Source organism: Misgurnus anguillicaudatus, chromosome 19 (assembly GCF_027580225.2).
Source record: "Misgurnus anguillicaudatus chromosome 19, ASM2758022v2, whole genome shotgun sequence".
Classification (NCBI taxonomy): Eukaryota; Metazoa; Chordata; class Actinopteri; order Cypriniformes; family Cobitidae; genus Misgurnus; species Misgurnus anguillicaudatus.
The window spans coordinates 50,641,204-50,661,401 of NC_073355.2; the positions used below are offsets into that span (position 1 = coordinate 50,641,204).

General features: G+C 37.4%; 3 protein-coding genes and 1 pseudogene across 3 annotated transcripts in view; 2 read left to right on the forward strand and 2 right to left on the reverse strand.

Moving 5' to 3' along the window:
* Positions 1-20,198, reverse strand: part of LOC129422851 (uncharacterized) — a 469,570-nt gene that overhangs the window by 179,231 nt on the left and 270,141 nt on the right. The gene's annotated exons all lie outside the window — the stretch shown is intronic.
* LOC129422214 (uncharacterized) overlaps positions 1-20,198 on the reverse strand; it is a 240,539-nt gene that overhangs the window by 101,054 nt on the left and 119,287 nt on the right. The gene's annotated exons all lie outside the window — the stretch shown is intronic.
* LOC129422142 (uncharacterized) overlaps positions 1-20,198 on the forward strand; it is a 104,441-nt gene that overhangs the window by 68,101 nt on the left and 16,142 nt on the right. Inside the window, exons 3-4 of the mRNA XM_073857937.1 lie at positions 17,133-17,998; positions 19,216-19,426. Of these exons, the coding sequence (XP_073714038.1) occupies positions 17,133-17,998; positions 19,216-19,426 (1,077 nt within the window). The remainder of the gene's footprint in view (positions 1-17,132; positions 17,999-19,215; positions 19,427-20,198) is intronic.
* LOC141350783 (uncharacterized) lies at positions 625-4,380 on the forward strand (annotated as a pseudogene).

A 20,198-nucleotide genomic window follows, 5' to 3' on the forward strand; every position in this document is an offset into this window, starting at 1 on the left:
TTTCCCCAGGATGGTGACATGGGGGCATGGTAGCAGCGACGATCCCATTTTTAAATTCAAAGTTTGAGGTTGTGACTTAATTTCGATCAATTTAAATTTAAAATCGAAATTGTGACACCCTTATGACTGAGTAATAATTATTTCATATTGGCTTACATTTTTTTTGTAAAATCTTAAATCAAAAATAAGTTTTAATACTTAATCAGCGCTGTCTCACCGTCACATTGTTCGCTACGGGACCACAGAAGGTGAAGATGTCATGATTGAATGGGTTTATTCCCATTAATTCTCATATATTTCTGTTAATTCCCATGAAAAGATTCCAGCCTAGAAAATTCCTGGAATTTTGCAACACTATTCACAGATAATGCTATTTTCACTAAGATATTCAGAGCATGAAAACCAGTCCTAACTGAAAGAAAACAAGTTGACAAAAAGATTGGATTCTATGTTTGGTGATATTGGAAACACCAGAAGTGATGTATGGTTTTGAACACAGCACAAGAGTTAAACTACAAGAGCAGAAATTGACAATAGAAATGACTTAATTTACTTCACATTAAAAATAACATAAATACATGACAATCTCAAATGTGTTTTGTCATTCTGGTTTATCAATATGAACAATTTACTGTCTTCATTTTAGATCTGATGGAAGTGAAAGAGGAGAGTCAACCTGAAGTGGATGAGAAACATCAGATTGTAAAAATAAATCATAATGTTTCACAGAAAGAAACTCTGAAGACAGAAGACATAAAGTGTGAAAATAGTTTCAGTGAAGATGAACGCCCTGCAGATCACACGAGGACTCACAGTGAGGAGAAACCTTTCACATGTCAACAGTGTGGAAAGAGTTTCAGAAGAAAAGTTTACCTTAAAACACACATGAGGACTCACAGTGAGGAGAAACCTTACACATGTCAACAGTGTGGAAAGAGTTTCACCTTTCAATCGAACCTTAACCGCCACATGAAAACTCACAGTGGGGAAAAGTTACACGCGTGCCACCATTGTGACGATGAGTTTCCCAATTAGAAGTCAACTTAAGATACACATGAGGACTCACACTGGAGAGAAACCTTACACATGTCAACACTGTGGAAAGAGTTTCAGTGTTAAATCGAACCTTAACCAGCACATGAAAGCTCACAGGGGGGAACAGCCTTTCAGATGTCAACAGTGTGGAAAGAGTTTCAGCTTTCAATCCAGCCTTATCCGGCACAAGAAAACTCACAGTGAGGAGAAACCTTTCACATGTCAACAGTGTGGCAAGAGTTTCAGAACAAAATGGCACCTTAACGAACATGTGAGGATTCACACTGGAGAGAAACCACATTTGTGCCTTCAGTGTGGAAAGAGTTTTTCAACTGCAAGTGACCTTAAGAAACATTCAAGAGTTCACACTGGAGAGAAACCATTCACTTGTCATCACTGTGGAAAGGGTTTTACAATGAAATATGACCTTAATGTACATTTGAGAACTCACACTGAAGAGAAACCGTTCACATGCCATGAGTGTAAAAAGAGTTTCAAAAGAAAAGCTGCCCTTAAGAAACACATGAGAATCCACACTCAATAAAAACCATTCATGTGTCAACAGTGTGGATATGGCAACAAAGTTTATAAATCAACTAAGATCTTGTGAATAAAACTGTCTGGAGGATCTTTACTAAAAGTCTACATGCGCACAAAAGCCAAAGATGTCTGTCCTTGTGTTCTTGTAGACTTGTGAAACCTCATCAGTCGTGGCCCAAGTACTGCTCCAATTCCAAGTTCACATCAAGTCAAGTTCACATAACATCTCAGGATGTGTTCTTGATCCGCTCATTTTATCAAGGATGCATCAGGATGTAACTTGTGTGGATGTATGATAGACAAGTTTCCCAGAATGCATTTCACATCAACAGCATTGAAGCTTAATACCTGCAAAATGTTTGAAATATTACTCTTTCTGTGTCATAAAATGTAGCCGTTTAGTCGGGAATATAGTTGAATAAACTTTAAAGCTGTGGTCAGTTAGTAAATAAAGCGCCTATATTAACATTTCCTCTGATGATTTTGGATATTTGAGTTCAAGTTGATCAGCAGGCCGTCAGTGCTGTGTACACCGCCGAGGGCAGGCTTCTCTCAGCAAGTTCTACTGAAATTTGCTGCTGTTTTAAGTGTAGCTGCTCTGGCCTTCAGTGTCTGATCATTAAACATGAAATATTCCCTTTGGAATGACGGTAATTTCAGTTGTTTGTTGTGGTGACAATAAAAATGACGAGAAATTATTCACTTTTGTAAAATATCAGATTAGGTTTATGTTCCAGTGACTGTGCTGAAAAACATCACACAACAACAATTACACAATAATAATTCAAATCAATTACCGTATTTTCCTGACTATAAGTTGCACTTTTTTTCATAGTTTGGCTGGTCCTGTGACTTATAGTCAGGTGCAACTTATATGTCAAAATAAATTCATACTGGCTAACCAGAACCAAAAGAAAACATTACGTCTACAGCCACGAGAGGGTGCTATATGTTGCTCCTGTAGCCTCCCCCAGAAAAAAACTGCTAACTGAAACATTAACTTAAAGACAATGGAGAAAGACTTAACAAACAAAAATGCCCCCCAAAAGAATAATAATTTTCTAAATAGATGCGACTTATAGTCCAGTGTGACTTATATATGTTTTTTTCCTCTTCCTGATGCAATTTTTGACTGATGCGACTTATACTCCGGAGCGACTTATAGTCCGGAAAATACGGTACAAGTTTAAAATGTAAACACAGATTCTGTATTTATTTATACTCTCATGGTGCAAAAATAGTGCAAACTGGAAAAGTAACAATGTCTTTAGATGTGTTTCAACATTACAACAGAGTACAACTGCAAATAAATCCTGATAAAGTAACAAACATGTTAAAGTAACCTGATAAAGTAAAGAAGTTCAGTGTGAAACAGTCAATAATCCCTTTACATACAGTCTTTACTGGTAATTTACTGGTAAATTGCAGTTAACAGGTCATGTGTAAACAGTCAGTACTCCCAATTAACCAGTAAGACAGGTTTTAAGATTACCAGTAATTTACCATTAAGTACTATTTGTGAACGAAAAACATAGGATTACCAGCATTTAGAGCAGACGACGTCAGACAGCGCTGACAGCTTCGGGCCAATCAGAACGTTTTTTTATAGATGACGCGTTAACGCCCACATTGTTTACAGAGCTTTCCAAACATGTGCTGCTTAAAAGTCAAGCACACCTTAAGTTAACATCCACATTTCTTCACCAAAGTTGTTTCAAACAGCTTACCATCTATTTGCCAAATTGCAGACGGCCCCTATTGCAGCCTAGGCGGATATGCAGCGAATATCAAACCTAAAACTAACTTTTCCTGGCTCCTCTGTGAAGCCTACACAGGTTCCTTTGACGCCGCAATGCTGTTTGGTCACAAGCAACTTCACGACCGCCTTCCGCCATGTTTGTTTTCACTCCGCACGTGAAAAGTAAATTCGGTCACGCACAAACTACCTCATCAACTAGATTTATCGTTGTTATCGTCAGGCAACAGATTTTCACCGCGAAGAGAAATTTTGGCAGTATTTCGCAAACGATAAGATATTCGTTCTACTTTGGATATACACTATATTGCCCAAAGTTTTGGGACACCGTTTCAAATCATTGAATTTAGGTGTTTCAATCACTTCTAGTGAAAGGAACTCTTAATGCTTCATCATACCAAGACATTTTGGACAATTTCATGCTCCAACTTAGTGGTAACAGTTTAGGGATGGCTCTTTCCTTTTCCAAAATGACTGTGCACCAGTGCACAAGGCAAAGAGCGAGTGTGCAGAAACTTGACTGGCCTGCACAGAGTCCTGACCTCATCCCAGTAGAACATCTTTTGGATGAATTAGAGCAGAGACTACGAGCGAGGCCTTCATCAGTGTCTTACAAATGTGCTTTTAGAAGAATAGTCAAAATTTCCCATAAACGCACTCCTAAACCTTGTAGAAAGTCTTCCAAGAAGAGTTGAAGCTGTTATAGCTGCAAAGGGTGGACAAAACTCCAAATTAAACAATATATATTGGATTAAGAATATAAAGGCAGGTGTCCCAAAACTTTTGGCAACATCTAACTGGCATTTGGTCTCATCAATTCTCTTTATTATTCATTTGAAGTCTGTTATTTGTTATTATCGTTTTAACTGATGTTAAAGTTAAGTTTCATAACTTAAATCACATATATTTGCTATAGAATCTTAACACTGAATCATTGCCTTTTGTACTTAAACTACATTTTTTTGTGTTTACTTCATGTTGTACAAAAGTTTTGTACATTTAGTGAATGGTTTATCATATTTCATTTTGTAATAAATACATTGAAGCTATTCAGTGATCTGTGTACTTTTGCATCTGTTCATTTTTCCGTTTTAGCCATGACAAGAAAAATAAAATATAAATGTTGTACAAATAAATAATTGAATAAAGTTATTTTTACTATTTATTTTGTAGTTTCACATTCAGACTTCTTTTGGCTGTGAATCTACAAGCATGCTGCCTTAGATAGATAGATAGATAGATAGATAGATAGATAGATAGATAGATAGATAGATAGATAGATAGATAGATAGATAGATAGATAGATAGATAGATAGATAGATAGATAGATAGATAGATAGATAGATAGATAGATAGATAGATAGATAGATAGATAGGGCCCAACTAAAGCAAACATTGATCACAATAATGGCGATTTGTTGAAATTTCAATATTTTTTTTATATTAATGGAGGGTGCAAACGTGATATTGATTCAATGGTATTAACATTGACAAAGCAACGACTTTTAACATTGTTTCAATGGTTGCATGCTATCTGGGTAAGCTCTCAAATATAGCCAGGCACTCATGCATCTCCATTCACATGTCATGCAACCAAATACAGCTATGGCCTAAAGGAGCATACCCTCATCCTGTGCACAGCTTCATTAAAGGACTACTACCAATATTCACCATTACCTTCATCAACGCCTGCTCTGCTCTCCACTTGTGCCTCTCATACAGAGTTCTGTGCACTGTGTGCTACCTCATAAATACTGAATGCTGGCTCTCCCCTATCTAATGTAATGTATGTGTGCCTAATAAACGGCTCAAGTTGATTCAACGCTCTCTATTGTGTTCTGACAGACACCCTGGTACACTGCTATATTCATTCGTAACTAGCCTCCTACACTTCAGAGTAGCCTTCGTTACCACCATAGTTACGTAGTGACATTTGCTTACAGATAGTTTGTATCTAACGTGTCACATTTTATTATGACATGACAAAACAACTCTGTTTTACCTCGTTCTCAGACTACAGAACTATTCATTTAATTACACATTATGCATTATGGTATGTTTTTAATGAACACGAAATTCCTGTGGTGTCTACATCTTAATGGTAAGAAGGTTTAATTTGTCAAAGCTGTTAGATAGTCTTACAGTGTTGTTGTTTTTTTTGCCTTTATGCTCTGAACAAGCTTATGCTCTTACTGCCATTAACAGTAAAATTCATAGACGTAAGCTGGATTTTTTTACAAGTATGCAATCAAACAAGTGGTATGTTATTTGTTTTTTATTTTGTGTGAGTTTTTTTAGGAGGAGGTGCAAATGAGTGGGGGTGCATTCAGCTGATGGAGATGTTTGCCTAAAAGGGACTCTACATTATATATAATTTCATGTGATTTTTATATTTTTTACAACTTGCGTCTTTACTTAACCAGGTGCTACAGATGATCAACAAAATGCCCTCTGGAAGGTCCTGAGCGGGGAATTCTCTGAAGGAAATGGTGAATTTTTGTTCATATTTCAGGTTCAAGAGGAAATTGATTTTTTTGTCATACTGTGTTAATGAACAAGGCTTGAAGGTCAATGCCGTGTTTCTCAATTAGCAATTGCAGTAGACAGGAGTGAATGAATGAAATGTGTAATGAACTAATTTTTAAATTTATTTATGAATCAATAAATTGAATGAATAAATAAATAACCTAATCCTTTGTGTAAGCTTAGATGCAGACATTTAGAGTTTGCTGAAATAAGTAGTACAGATTTATATAGAACACACTATCTTAAGTCAATTAAATATTAAATGTAAACAAACACACACACACACACACACAATTTTAAATTTTAAAGGAATAGTCTACTCATTTTCAATGTTAAAGTGTGTTGTTGCCTTGGCTGGGAGTTGTTGATGCATCCCTCTATCATCTGTGTGCGTGCGCGTAGGCGCTGGAGCGCGCTGCGACACTTCGATAGCATTTAGCTTGGCCCCATTCATTCAATGGTACCAATCGGAGATAAAGTTAGAAGTAACCAATCACATCAACGTTTTTCCTATTTAAGACGAGTAGTTATACGAAAAAGTTTGGTGGTACAAAATAAAACGTAGCGCTTTTCTAAGCGTATTTAAAAGAGGAACTATATTTTATGGCGTAATAGCACTTTTGGGAGTACTTCGACTCGCCTGAAAAGTCTGCTCCCCTTCTCCCTCTCATAATGGGAGAGAGAGGGTGTTACTGCGCCGAGTCGAAGTACTCACAAAAGTGCTGTTCCGCCATACAATATAGTTCCTCTTTTAAATCCGCTTAGAAAAGCGCTACGTTTTATTTTGTACCACCAAACTTGCTCGTATAACTACTCGTCTTAAATAGGAAAAACGTTGATGTGTTTTAGAGCTGTAATCGGGCCTTAAAAGTCAGGCCCGAAATGACCGAAGCCCGACAGAATTCGGCCCGAACCCGAAAGTACATTTTGATTGACAGCTTTTTAAAAGCCCGAACCCGTTTACAGCCCGACATTATTTAAATGTGCGCACGTACACAGCTTTTGTCAAGAATGAGTAATACACAGGTTTTAACATTATTTATTTATGACTAACTAGGCTACGCAACTTGGAAGTTAAAACAAAGAAATAAAATAAGTCATCTGTAACATCGTAACATCTCACTCTAAATAGGCCTATACAATAGACTATAAACAGGCCAACATGCCAATAAAATTATTATTTCTTAACGAATTAAATAAAGATAATACATTCTGAATTAAGATGGGTATTTGGCAATAACGAAATTAAGATAAAGGCTCCGCGGGATTTGCGTCGGCACTTCTCGCCATTAATGCCAACATAAGTCTATGTCCTCTGTCTAAATTATGTATTTAAGACTCAATTAATATTAAGTTATACATTGAAAAACCTTTACTCACCAAGATTAGGTTACATGTTTTTGTTGAGGAAAATTATTAAATCCACTGTAAATGGCTTCAGTGCGGTCCTGCGCTTACTGCATCCAGCAGCATTGAACTTGACCGCTCATTTACTGTCCCGTCGGGTTCGGGCAAAGATCTTCAGCTCTAATGTGTTTGGTCACTTCTAACTTTATCTCTGTTTGGTACCATTGAATGAATGGGGCTAAGCTAAATGCTATCGAAGTGTCACAGCGCGCTCCAGCGCTTACGTGCACGCACACAGATGATAGAGTGATGCATCAACAATTCTTAGTTACGGTAATAACATAGTTTAATATTGAAATTGAGTAGACTATTCCTTTAAGTCCAACCAAGCCAGATTTATTTATATAGTGCTTTTTACAAAGTTGCATTGCTTCAAAACAGCTTTACAAGAAAGAAGAAAACCAGGGAAATTACTAAATTAATAGTAAATATAATAGGTTATATAGTATTATTTCAAACGTCTTTAAAACGTCTTTAAGTTTGTAGCAACGTTATTTCAAGAAAAGTTATATGCTATATTAACAGAATTTACAAAACAATAAACTTAGTTAATGTCAGCCAGGAAACAAACCAACATGGCAACAGAAAGAACCAAAACGCCACGTCTGGAGTAAACTACTGCTAAAAACCAGCTTAAATCAATTTAATTTGACAATTATTAACCTTGACATACCTTACCACAAAGTGTATTAAGAGATTCCCAAGTAAAGAATTATTGACAACTTTCAACAGTGCCCGTTCCTCAATCGGAAGGCTGCAGCCTCCGGAGGTCGCATATACAGGCTGCATAAGTCATCAAGTCTGGTTAATTTAAGTTAACTGAGCATTACATTCGCAAATCATAAGCATATTACAACAATTAACGACTAACTAAGAATAATAGTTAACTTTATAATAGTTAATTTTCTAAAAGAAGACAGTCTTGATGATGTATGCAGCATACAAAAGATTGCCTGATGGAATTCAACTGTGTCCCACCCTAACAGTAAAACAAAATATGATTGGTTGGGGGGAAATCTTGCCACGATTGGTCAGCATAGTGTGCTTGTTGTCTGATTGGCTGGAGTAGACGGTGGGCAGAGTCCACCTATTTGTGGATTCTTGTGCATGTCTTGACTAGAAATGTATCAAATCCACAAATGCACAGAACGCGATCCACAAATGGACAGGAAGCTATTCACATATAAATAAAATAAAAAAATAAATATTTTTTCATTTGCAAATCACATTTTATTTATTTGTGAATGTCCTTTGTAAATTTGTAAACATATATTTATGGTTCACTTATTGTGCATTTGTGGATTTAAAAAATAATTGTGAAACTCTATATATTTATTTGTGGATCATAGTATATTTATTCAGAATAACGAAACAATTCTGACCCCATACTGACCAAACTACCTGCTGTTTTTAACATAGCTAATAGTCAACATTGACATGTAAACCCATTTAAAGCACTGGAAATCCAGATTTGATAATCTGAAAAAGTGTGTATCTGGATCAGGGTGATCCAGTCTAATTTTGCTTTGAAAAAAACAGGACAAAAGTGAGATATAAAATGTATTTAGTTGTATTGGTGGGGAATTATATTTGTGTATGTGTGTATTTGGTTAATGTGGTTTTATTTATTAAATGTTTTGTATAATCGAGAAGGAATCCATGAGTAAGGAAGATAGAGAGTAGACCTATTATCAGATCCACGCTCCGGAGCAGAGGGGGCGGTAATGCGCCTATAAACTGGATGCCAACCGCCGTTAAAAGAGAAGAAGAAGAGACAAGACAAGGGAAATTTATGAGGAGAAAAGACGTGAGTTTCGCGTTTCTTGGAGGAGTTAAAAACGAAAATCTTGCCTGGAATCAGAAGTACTGCCCACATTTTTACCGCAAGGAGGTGACTCGTTATTACTTCGGACTGTTTCAGGTAAGTTTGGAGAATAGGGGCTACACAAATGATTGTGATTTAAATAGGATGAAGCTTGTTGTAAAATGCAGATGTAAAGTACTAAGTACTGTTGCTTTTAAAAGGACATTTTCAAGCATCTACTTTTTCTTTGACTTTACTATATTATAACATCGTACTTTTAAATCCACTACATTTCATACACTTTAATATAGTACCCTGCTGAAAAAAACAGCATCAAACCAGCATGGGAATTATGCTGGTCTATGCTGGTTTAGCTGGTGGTCATAGCATACCAGCACGAAAACACAACATATGCTGGTATGACCAGCATGGGATGCTGGTGCTAATGCTGGTTTAGCTGGTGCTAATGCTGGTTTGGTGCTGGTTTAGCTGGTGCTAATGCTGGTTTGGTGCTGGTTTAGCTGGTGCTAATGCTGGTGCTGATGCTGGTTTGATGCTGGTTTAGCTGGTGTTCACAAGCAAACCAGCACCAAAACACAACATATGCTGGTCTTGCTGGTATGCTGGTTTTTTCAGCAGGGTACAGTTACTTGAGTAGTGAGTAAAAGTACTTCATTACTTTAAATCTCTGGTCAAATTTTCAACAATTTTGATGCGTTAAAGTTTAAAATAGGTATGTTGCTAAAATTTCAAAATGGTTAAATGCTAAAACAGATAGTAAGAGCTTGAAAAAAGCTTTTAAATGAGACCAATTTCATGTTTATGGGTTTAAGATTAACAAAATACTGGCCATTGGAAATTCATCACTTTATTTTGTCCCATGTTTTCCATTAAAAGTCAAGAAAATGTGTGACCGAATCATGAAAGTTATAACTTTTTAAATTGTTTTGAGATATTTACCTGAATCTTTCAGGATAAGCTGTTTGCCATATCCCCTATATATTATACTTCTTAAAAGTCATATATATAAACACTAATTATTACACCAAATAACACTCTTTTTCCAGAATATCGCTAACCCCAAGATTGGCTCCAAGATCTCATTTGTTTTGTATCTAAACTCCTTTACATATATATTCAATTCATAACTATTTTATTGTTTTTCATTTACATTATATTTCACACACATTCTAATATATACAGACATCTACTACATGGCTATACGGCTGCTTCACATTCTTTGTCCATTCAAGCAGATTTTGGGGGTGGTAAAACTCCCGTGGTCGTCGTTCAAATTTATAAAAAATTTAGTTTACTTGTAGTTTAGCAATTAAAGTATGTCTATTACAATTTCAAGAATGTCTTTACTCAACTTCAGCAAAAAAACTACATTTTTACAAACGACTTTGGCGAGCTCGCACGGTCAGTAGTTCAACATAAAAGGTGGTGACTGAAAACGAGAAGGTGCCTATGGTTCTTCTGGTGATGTTAACAAGGAAAACTCATATTTCGCCATCAACAAACCAACAGAAGCATTATTTTCAACAACACCGCACGCTGTCTGAGGAAATCTTGAGTTTTGTTGAGCAGAACCAAAAAGTCAGCCGCGACAGACACACAAAACAGATCATGCTTTAGGAGATCCTGCTAAAATACCTTTTCTCAACTTTTTGTATGACTTGATGGCTTTCATTGACTGTGTGTCTGTTCCTCTAGTGTTCACACAGGTATAAGAACAAGTTTTGACATCCAGAATGTGTCACAATACATCATGACTAAAAACAACTTCAATTTGATTACACTTTAAAGTTTTATGAAACATCGATACATTGTCATTTTTTGTGTGTCCAAGTAAGATTTTTCACCTGTTCATTATCTCTTGAGATACAGTTAAAGATAGCAGATGAATATTTACATCTTTTGCACTTAAATTTTTGAATGTCAAAACATTCAACAAAGTGGCTGGTTTTCATAGTGGCTGCTGCGAAATCGCCAGTAAAACTGGCTATTACCAGCTTAAATTTAATTTAGTTGGCCTTACACTAATAAAACATCCCACCTTTGTAGAACACAAGGCTCATCATAATGGATGTTTTTTTTAATGAAGGCTCACTGACAAAACTTTGCAATTAAATTGAATAAGAGCATTAATTTATGTGTATTTCATGTATTTTTATAGGATTTTATTATCCCAAAATTTTACATACCTGACATATGGCTATTGCTACTTCAACAAAATAACTGGCTGTTCCAGCGGTTGCCGTGAAAATGTTAGTATAACTGACAATTATCAGCAAAAATTAAATTTAGTTGCACTTGATGGGAAACACAACGTTTTTCAAATAAGCCGGCGTTCAGCGTTTTTTTCCGTGCTCTTTGCTGAGCGTCGAAAGATTCAACTTTGGGTAAAATGCTCCGCTCGTCAATGTTAGTTCTCACACGCCCGCCCAATCACAGCGGAGTAGGGACGGGACAAATATCACAATTACAATACAGTACAAAAAGTTACAATACAATATTACAAAACCATTTAGGATTACATGAGGTCTGATACAGCATCAATAAGGTCCAACCAAAATTGTATTGTCTTTCCATTGGCACCATGTATTTTGGCTGTGGAACACCCAAGCCGGGCAATGTCCAGCAGATATGACATCCACATCACTCTTGTTGGAGTAGATGGATCCAACCATAATTTTAGAATAACCTTTTTAGCAGCAGTCAGAATTGCAGATAGAATCCTTTTTTGATTAACTGACAATGTCAATGAGGAAACATCCAGCAAGAGAAAAAGCAGTGGGTCCTTTGGGACCGGAGTCGTCAAAAGATCAGACGCAAGGTCCTGTACCCAGGACCAGAGCAAAGCAATTTGTGAACAGTCCCAGAACATATGCTTGTATGTACCTATACTTGAACTATTACACAGATGACAGAAAGGGTCAGGCTTCCTTTTCATTTTATATAATAAACAGGGAGTGGCATATGCCTTATAAATTAACTTGTAATGAATCATTTGGTGAGCTGGGTTTTTAGAAGTAATGAAGCAATTTTCCCAGACACTGTCCCAATCAATCACAGTATTAAGTTCTCTCTCCCAGAAACTCTCAATAGGAATGTTTGAATACTGTCGTACCACAAGTGATTTATAAATTATAGTCACAATACCTCTGGAAGACATGCTAGAATCTATCCACTTTACCATAGGATGAGAAGGTATATTATTTGCCCAGGGCACTACGTAAGCTTTCAGCGCAGATCTTAATCTTAAATAAAGAAAGAAGGAGAATCATGGGAGAGAGAACTCATCCTTTAACATCTGAAAGGACTGGAGCCCATAATCATTGTACAGGGGCCGGATTCACGAAAACATTCTTAAGAGAAAAAATAAGAAAGTTCTTAAGATAAATTATAAGAAGTTCGTAAGAATGTTTCTAAGTGCAATTCTCGAACATTCCTTAAGAAGTTCTCAAATTTTTTCTTAAGTAAATCTTAAATTTGTATCTTAAGAATAAAATGATAAGCTTTGGAATGAATAATGATACCCGGCTAATGATGTAATAAACTTATTAATCTTTTGACTAACGTTACCTTGCGATCATTAAGGCGATACAAACGAGTGATACATTAAATAGAGGATGTTATTCGCGGTTGTAACAGAGGCCAGCTAGTATTAAGGCGGTGCGGTGAGTAAATATCATTTCCTAACGTCGCAATCGGTCCGTGATGTGGGTCGAGCGCCCTGGGCGTGCGTGCTTCACTCTCCGTGCTCACGGCTTCGTCTCCCGCGACCCGCGCTCACGCAAGAGACGGACGCGGAGGGTGCAGCGTGGCCGCGGTTTCAGATCCCTCGACTCACATGACAAAGCGATTACCGGTTCACCTCCCGCTTAGAGCGACTTTTAGCTGTTAAGTAATTTCACAATGAATGTAGGCTATTACTGAGGAAGTTAAATGTTTGATAATATTATCACTAATACTTATTTGTGTTTCATGACATATTACTGAGTAAGCCATTAAACTTAATTTTATGAGTGTGGAATTCCTCTTTAAACTAATCTATGTGAAGTAAACTGATCAGACTACAAAATACAACATGTCACATTTAAAAGAATCACATTAACTTATAAAACATCTTACATTTTGAAATTTAAGACTACTGTAAGGTTGTTCTAACTTTAAGATGTTATTTAAGACAGTTTATTTTTCGAGAATTGGAATTCTTCTTAAGTTTTTTCTTAAGAACATAGGCTACTTAAGGAAAAAAATAAGAACTTTCTTAAGAAGCTTTTTTGAGAATACAAAATATTCTTAATTTTTTTCTTAAGCATGAATTTAAGATAAAAAGGGCAGTTAAGAAGATTTTTCTTCTTAAGAATGTTTTGTGAATCCGGCCCCTGGTCTTTAAAAGTGTAGATACCACATTCAGCCCAGCATTTGGAAATAAATGGTTTGTTACCAGTGCAAAGATTATTATTATGCCAAATGGGGGTACGGCCATTATAAGAAGCAGAGGCTCCCATAATCTTTTCTGCTGCTTTCCAGGTTTTGATGGAATGGCATATAATTGGACCAAAATTTTCTAGAGCTTTCTTAGATATTCCAGTAAAGGGTAAATCTTGTAGACGTAATGGGGAAATAATATTAGTTTCTAAAGCCCGCCATGGAACCCGGGAGTCAATATCTAGCCATGTCCTTAGTGGTCTCATCTGGTATGCTAAATAATAGGACCAAAAATCTGGTAGAGATAAGCCACCATGAGGTTTTAATCGATGCATAGATTTGAAACGGATTCTAGGCCGTTTATTATTCCACAAAAATTTCGATACTGCTGTATTGATCTCTTTAAAGTATTCAGCAGGTGGAGTCAGGGGTAACACTGAAAATAAAAAAACTTAACCTAGGAAGTATATTCATCTTTATTGTAGCTATCCTTACATGAAGAGCCAAACAAAGTGGGGACCAACACAAAAGGTCGCTCTTGATCTTATTCAAAAGAGACTGATAGTTCCACTTGGAAATAAGAGATAACGAAGGAAAAACTCTGATTCCAAGATAAGTAAACTGGTCGCTGACAGTGATCATAGTGGTAAGGTCTGAATCTCTGATTCAGCAGCTAAATTAAGGGGCATAAGTATGGATTTGTTCCAGTTGATCTTATAACCGGACGTCTTCAGACAGATCTTAAACACAAATAAGCACAGGGAAATTTAAAAACTGCTACCTATCGGAATAGAGTCGAATTTTGGTCTTGGATGTTAGACCCTCAGTTTACTCTTGCTTATTGAGTCCCGACCTGCGTCTAACGCAAATGACACGTTAATATTATTACACCCGTTACATCAAATACTAGGAGTTTCACCCGCGGGTACCCCGACCCTGCTGTCTGAAACAGTCTCACCGTCTGCCTCAAGTTTTTATTACCAACGTCCTTCTCTTCCCACGGGAATAATGTAGTTTTCCTTACAAATAGATCTGACAATTAATGTCTTGCAGTCCCATAACTTTTCAGTATTTAGCCTTTTTTGGTTTTTGGACAAATATCTTGTCATTTAATGTGAAACTTTGTGAGTGTCGATCTGAAGCACATAAGATTGACAGTTGAGCGGTCAGCAGCACGCTGCGCTTATATTCTGAATAACTAATGGCCCGATAAGTTGATTATATGAGTACAATGATTCCAAATGATTGTCCAAAAAACTCGTAATATGTTAAATCGAAAGTTTAATCCTTTCTTTTCTCGCAGCCCTGCGCTGCGTCGGTGTAGATATGCGCCGGTGAACATCATACGCGTGATGACCTTGCACCTTAAATTACCCTACATTTATTGTCATACAGATAAACGTAAAACAACATTCCAAACTGTAAATGTTGTATTTTTATTTGTGTAAACTCACAATAAGGAGAAAACGTTGTGCTTATTAAAAATCATTAAAAACATGACGTGCTTTCTGCTGCTTTTTACAGCGCGTCACAAAAAAGAACAGAAACACAAATACTTTTTTATTCGTTTTGTCTGATAATTATTTAAGTGTAACATATTTTGTGTAGGCTTATTTATTTTATGATTATTTCCCAAAACAGAGAGCCTATAATCATCTGTTGATTTAAATCTATTTGTGCATGAAATTAAACCCATTGGGGAAATTATGATATTTTAGGCAATTTATTTATAAATGAGTAAACAACGCGAATCCAGAAAGGAATTTATTTATTTTTAAAGACAGCCAGTCTGGCAGGGTTCTTTATTTTGCGAGCCGCCGCCGTGGGTTATGTCTAGAAGGGATACAGCAAATGCAGAAAAGTTTAGGATTTGATTTGGAGGTAGGATTATTAGGATGAAAACAACTGCTCTGGCTAAATGAGATACAAATACATCCTACAGTCGTGTGAAATTTTGTGTTTAGAGTTGGGTTTGGGTGAAGGATTAGGATAAAACAGTGCTCATACGGCAAGATTTTGTTTGCTGTATCCCTTCTATCCACAACCGCAGGCGTGGGGGGGATGTTTTAGGCATGGCGTGCCGCCACGGTAGAATGTATATAGCGGAAACACTGAACCAACCAGCTCACAGCTCAAGTATCACAGCTAAAAAGCTTGGCTGAAAAAACAGCTGGCATTCGTGTCCTCCAGGCGTTTTCAGTCGTGTAAGTTTTGGTGTGCACATACAAATTTTGCACATTTTCATTTGCGCTACAACCCACCCGCCCGCACGGAGTTAATTATCCGTCCGCGGCCCCACCCCTGAATTTTATGAATGTCACAACCCACCCGTTTGAGACACTTTTAATGCGGATACCCGTTGCAGGACTCTGCTTTACCATGTTGCCTTGCTCTTGCCGTTGGCGGTGTGAAAGCATAGTATCAATTAAAGCTCTGGCTGCTCTACTAACAACGCTATAGAAAAGATGATGTGGATGCTCTGACCCTCGAATGCATACTCTGAAATCCTCTCAAGTGGAGGTTTCTGCCTTCCGATTGGTTGCCACTGAACCGTGTCATAGCTTATTACCATAAAGTTGAGCTGATTTCAACTCTCCTCAACACTCACACCTTACATGACGTGCCGCATCGCTGCTCGACGCCGGTGGTGAATGAATGACTTCCGGCTACATTGAGGCTCTCGCCGGTGGTGGTGTGAAGGGACATTACTAACTGTCCCTTCACACCACCACCGGCGAGAGCCTCAATGTAGGCCATCCATTATAAAACTTTTTTTCAGGGAACATTCTGGGAAGGTTCTGGGAAGGTTCTCTTCAGGTTATAAAATGAAACCTAAAAAAATACCTACAGGGAACGTTCTGGAAGGAGGGGGAAACCTAAGCACTTGCTCAAGGATTGGGGCAATATTAATTGTTGGCGGGGGTTTTTCAGCCCAAAACCGATAATGCCATTTTTGTCTGAAAATTTTCGATGCACCCCTACCTCTATGATTGTTAACTGACAAAGCCTCTCTAAAATCTCCAGCCACACATATAAAGTGATTGAGACCTTCAGTGAAGCTCCTCCTACAACAATCCACCAATAAATGCTGGAGTCAAACACACAGAGAAATCACTCCATGTGTGACAACTGAAATCTTCATGACATAATGTTGATGCTGGTGAAAGAGGAGCTTGAGAAGATGACAGATCCACAACCATGCAGAATAAAGGAAGAAGATACTGAGGAACAAATAGGTTGGTGTCTATTTTTCAATCTTCATCTTAGATGGTTGAGGAATAATCATAAAAACATTGACATTGAGAAACATGAGGGGAAAATAAACTAAAATCCATGAGATGATAACTTTCTGCATCTATAATAGATTCAGTAGAATTAGATTGAAACATCAGGTAAAGAGTTTTATCCAAAGAAACCTTCAGTGGATTGAATGACTGTGATCTCCATACAATGCTCTACTAGAGTTAAACTGCAAGAGCAGACATTGACAATAGAAATTATATAATATACTCAACATTAAAGATAACACATAACGGATACATGACATGTTGCTTTTGTCATACAATCTCAAGTGTTTTGTCACTCTGGTTTATCAGTTTTAACTATTTACTTTCTTCATTTTAGATATGATAGAAGTGAAAGAGGAGAGTCAAGCTGAAGTGGATGAGAAACATCAGATTGTGAAAATAAACCATAATGTTTCACAGAAAGGAACTCTGAGAACAGAAGACATAAAGTGTGAAACGAGTTTCCGAAAATGTGGTCGGCCTGCAGATCACAAGAGAACTCACAGTGAGGAGAAACCTTTAACATGCCAACAGTGTGGAAAGAGTTTCATATCTAAAAGTAAACTTGAGGCTCACCTGAGAATTCACACTGGAGAGAAATCACACGTGTGCCATGAGTGTGAAAAGAGTTTTACAACTGCAGGTAACCTTAAGTATCATTTAAGAATTCACACCGGAGAGAAACCTTACACTTGTCAACAGTGTGGAAACCGCTTCGCAGTTAAATCTAGCCTTAGGAATCACATGAGAATTCACACTGGAGAGAAACCATACACGTGTCAACAGTGTGGAAAGAGTTTTACATCTTCAAGTGACCTTACGAGACATGTGAAAATTCACAGTGGAGAGAAACCACATGCGTGCCATGAGTGTGGAAAGACTTTTGCATCTGCATGTGACCTTAAGAAACACATGATAACTCACACTGGAAAGAAACTGTTCACATGTCTTCAGTGTGGAAAAAGTTTCAGAAGAAAAGCTAGCCTTGAGATTCATATGGGACTTCACACTGGAGAGAAACCTTACACGTGTCCTCAGTGTGGAAAGAGTTTCACAACAAAAGGTATCCTTGAGACCCACAAGAGACTTCACACTGGAGAGAAACCGTTTGCATGTCCTCATTGTGGAATGAGTTTTATGTGGGAAACAAGTCTCAGAAATCACCAGCGCTTACATTGTAAAGAAAAGACATTCAACTCTTCTGTGCAGTTATGAGTTTATTATGAATCAGTAGATACACACGAGTGGTCATGAGTGGATATGTAAAGTCTTACCGTGGGTTCACACCAGCTGTGTTTGAGGCGTCAAAATCGCGTCTAGTTTGCCGCTTGAACATTATGGGGCGGTTTCCTGGACAGGGATTAGACTAGTCCTAGACTACAACATTTTTAAGAGCTGTACAAACTAAAAAACAACTTGCACTTACATATCTTAAAATAAATCAGTGCTTTTTGTTTTGCCTCAAAATGCACACAGGTATTTTTTTAGTAAGGCATGTTTGTTAAAACTAGTTATATTTCCTAATTAAACTAAGGCCTAGTCCTGGATTAAGCTTATGCCTGTCAGGGAAACCGCCACTTTGAGTTTACTCGCGTGAAATTCTAGTCATCGAGACTTTTGGAAATTTGCGTCATGGGAGGGGCTTCTGCGACTCCGCTCACTTTCTGTAATCACGTCACTACTAAAGCAAGCTCCTGATTGACACACCAATTTTTACTCTCAGGAGAAAACCATCCAAAATGTTCATCTTGTCAAAATCCATTGTCCATTAAACATATCCTTTTAGACTGTATTACATTTACCCCTGTGAGAAATCGTTTTTACTCTGTTGATAGTTTTGAAAAGGTTTTTAATCAAGTGAGCCCAAGCATGGTTTTAAGATTTTTAGAGGAAATAAATTTGAAACATCTTTTTTAATCTTCCTTTGATTTAATTATACTGTATTCTCGCCATGAATATAGCCTTTGAAGCTGGTATGGCGTTAAAAAAGAAAGAAAGAAAGCAAGCTCCTGATTGGTTAATGCAGCACGTTTTTCGGCCTAAAGTGCAAATTTTTCAACTTGCTCGTTTGCCGCGGCAACGCTCAATTCAAAAAGGCAGAATGCGTCTAACACGCCGCACTAAACGCCTCATTCGCACCATGAGACTGCGCTTCTTCATATTGACTTAACATTGAAATCGCTCTTGCTTGGCTGGTCTGAACGCATCATTAAGCTAGGGCCCACCAAAAGATTTTTTAAATCTTATCACACCAGAGACCACAAACATGATGAGAAAAAATACACTATATTGCCAAAAGTTTTGGGATACCTGCCTTTATATGCACATGAACCTGAATGACATCCCATTCTCTACAAGGTTTAGGAGTGTGTTTATGGGAATTTTTGACCATTCTTCTAAAAGCACATTTGTAAGGTCAGACACTGATTTTGGACGAGAAGGTCTCGCTCGTAGTCTCTGTTCCAATTCATCCCAAAGATGTTCTACTGGGTCGAGGTCAGGACTCTGTGCAGGCCAGTCAAGTTCCTCCACACCAAACTCGCTCATTCATGTCTTTATGGACCTTGCTTTGTGCACTGGTGCACAGTCATGTTGGACAGGAAGGGGCCATCCCTAAACTGTTCCCACAAAGTTGGGAGCATGAACTTGTCCAAATTGTCTTTGTATGATGAAGCATTAAGAGTTCCTTTCACTGGAAAGTGATTGAAACACCTGAATTCAATGATTTGGAGTGGTGTCTCAAAACTTTTGGCAATATAGTGTATAGGATTTACCAGTTTTGTTCCTATAGTATGTGGATTGCCAGTATGTGGTCATCACAGCACATCTTTGTTGTTTGTGAGTCTTGACAGAGAACATGGAAGTCTTGTGATGTCTCTCGTGGTCAAACATGACTTCACAGTAAACAAACATGATGGAAAACGGTCATAAAGAAATGTCATTAATACTGTGGACTGCACCTCACTTTGGACTGTTCCTGCTGTGCCATAACTGCTGTTGTTATTGTTTCATCTTTCATCAGCTCTCTGGTTGGTTATCATTTTGTTTCACGTGACTACAGCGTAAGTGGTCGCTTGTCCTCGAGGTTTCCCCCACATATCTGGTTTCTTATTTTAAATATTTAACATGTTGAATATTTCTGAAAAATGTACACTCAAGAGATGTTATGTGTTTTGATTGTGTCAAGCACTGCTTTGTTACTGCGCTTCTGTTTCATGGTCTTTTAGGGGTCTATATGATCCCAGACCCTCTTCAAATACTTAAAAACATATGCCATGTTATTTTTTTATTCTGATATTTCATGACTGTTTCTATTTACATCAGATCATTTTACAAATATTTTTTCTTGATTATCGATTACATGTGATGATGACCCCAGTAATAAAAGTTATAACTGTATAGA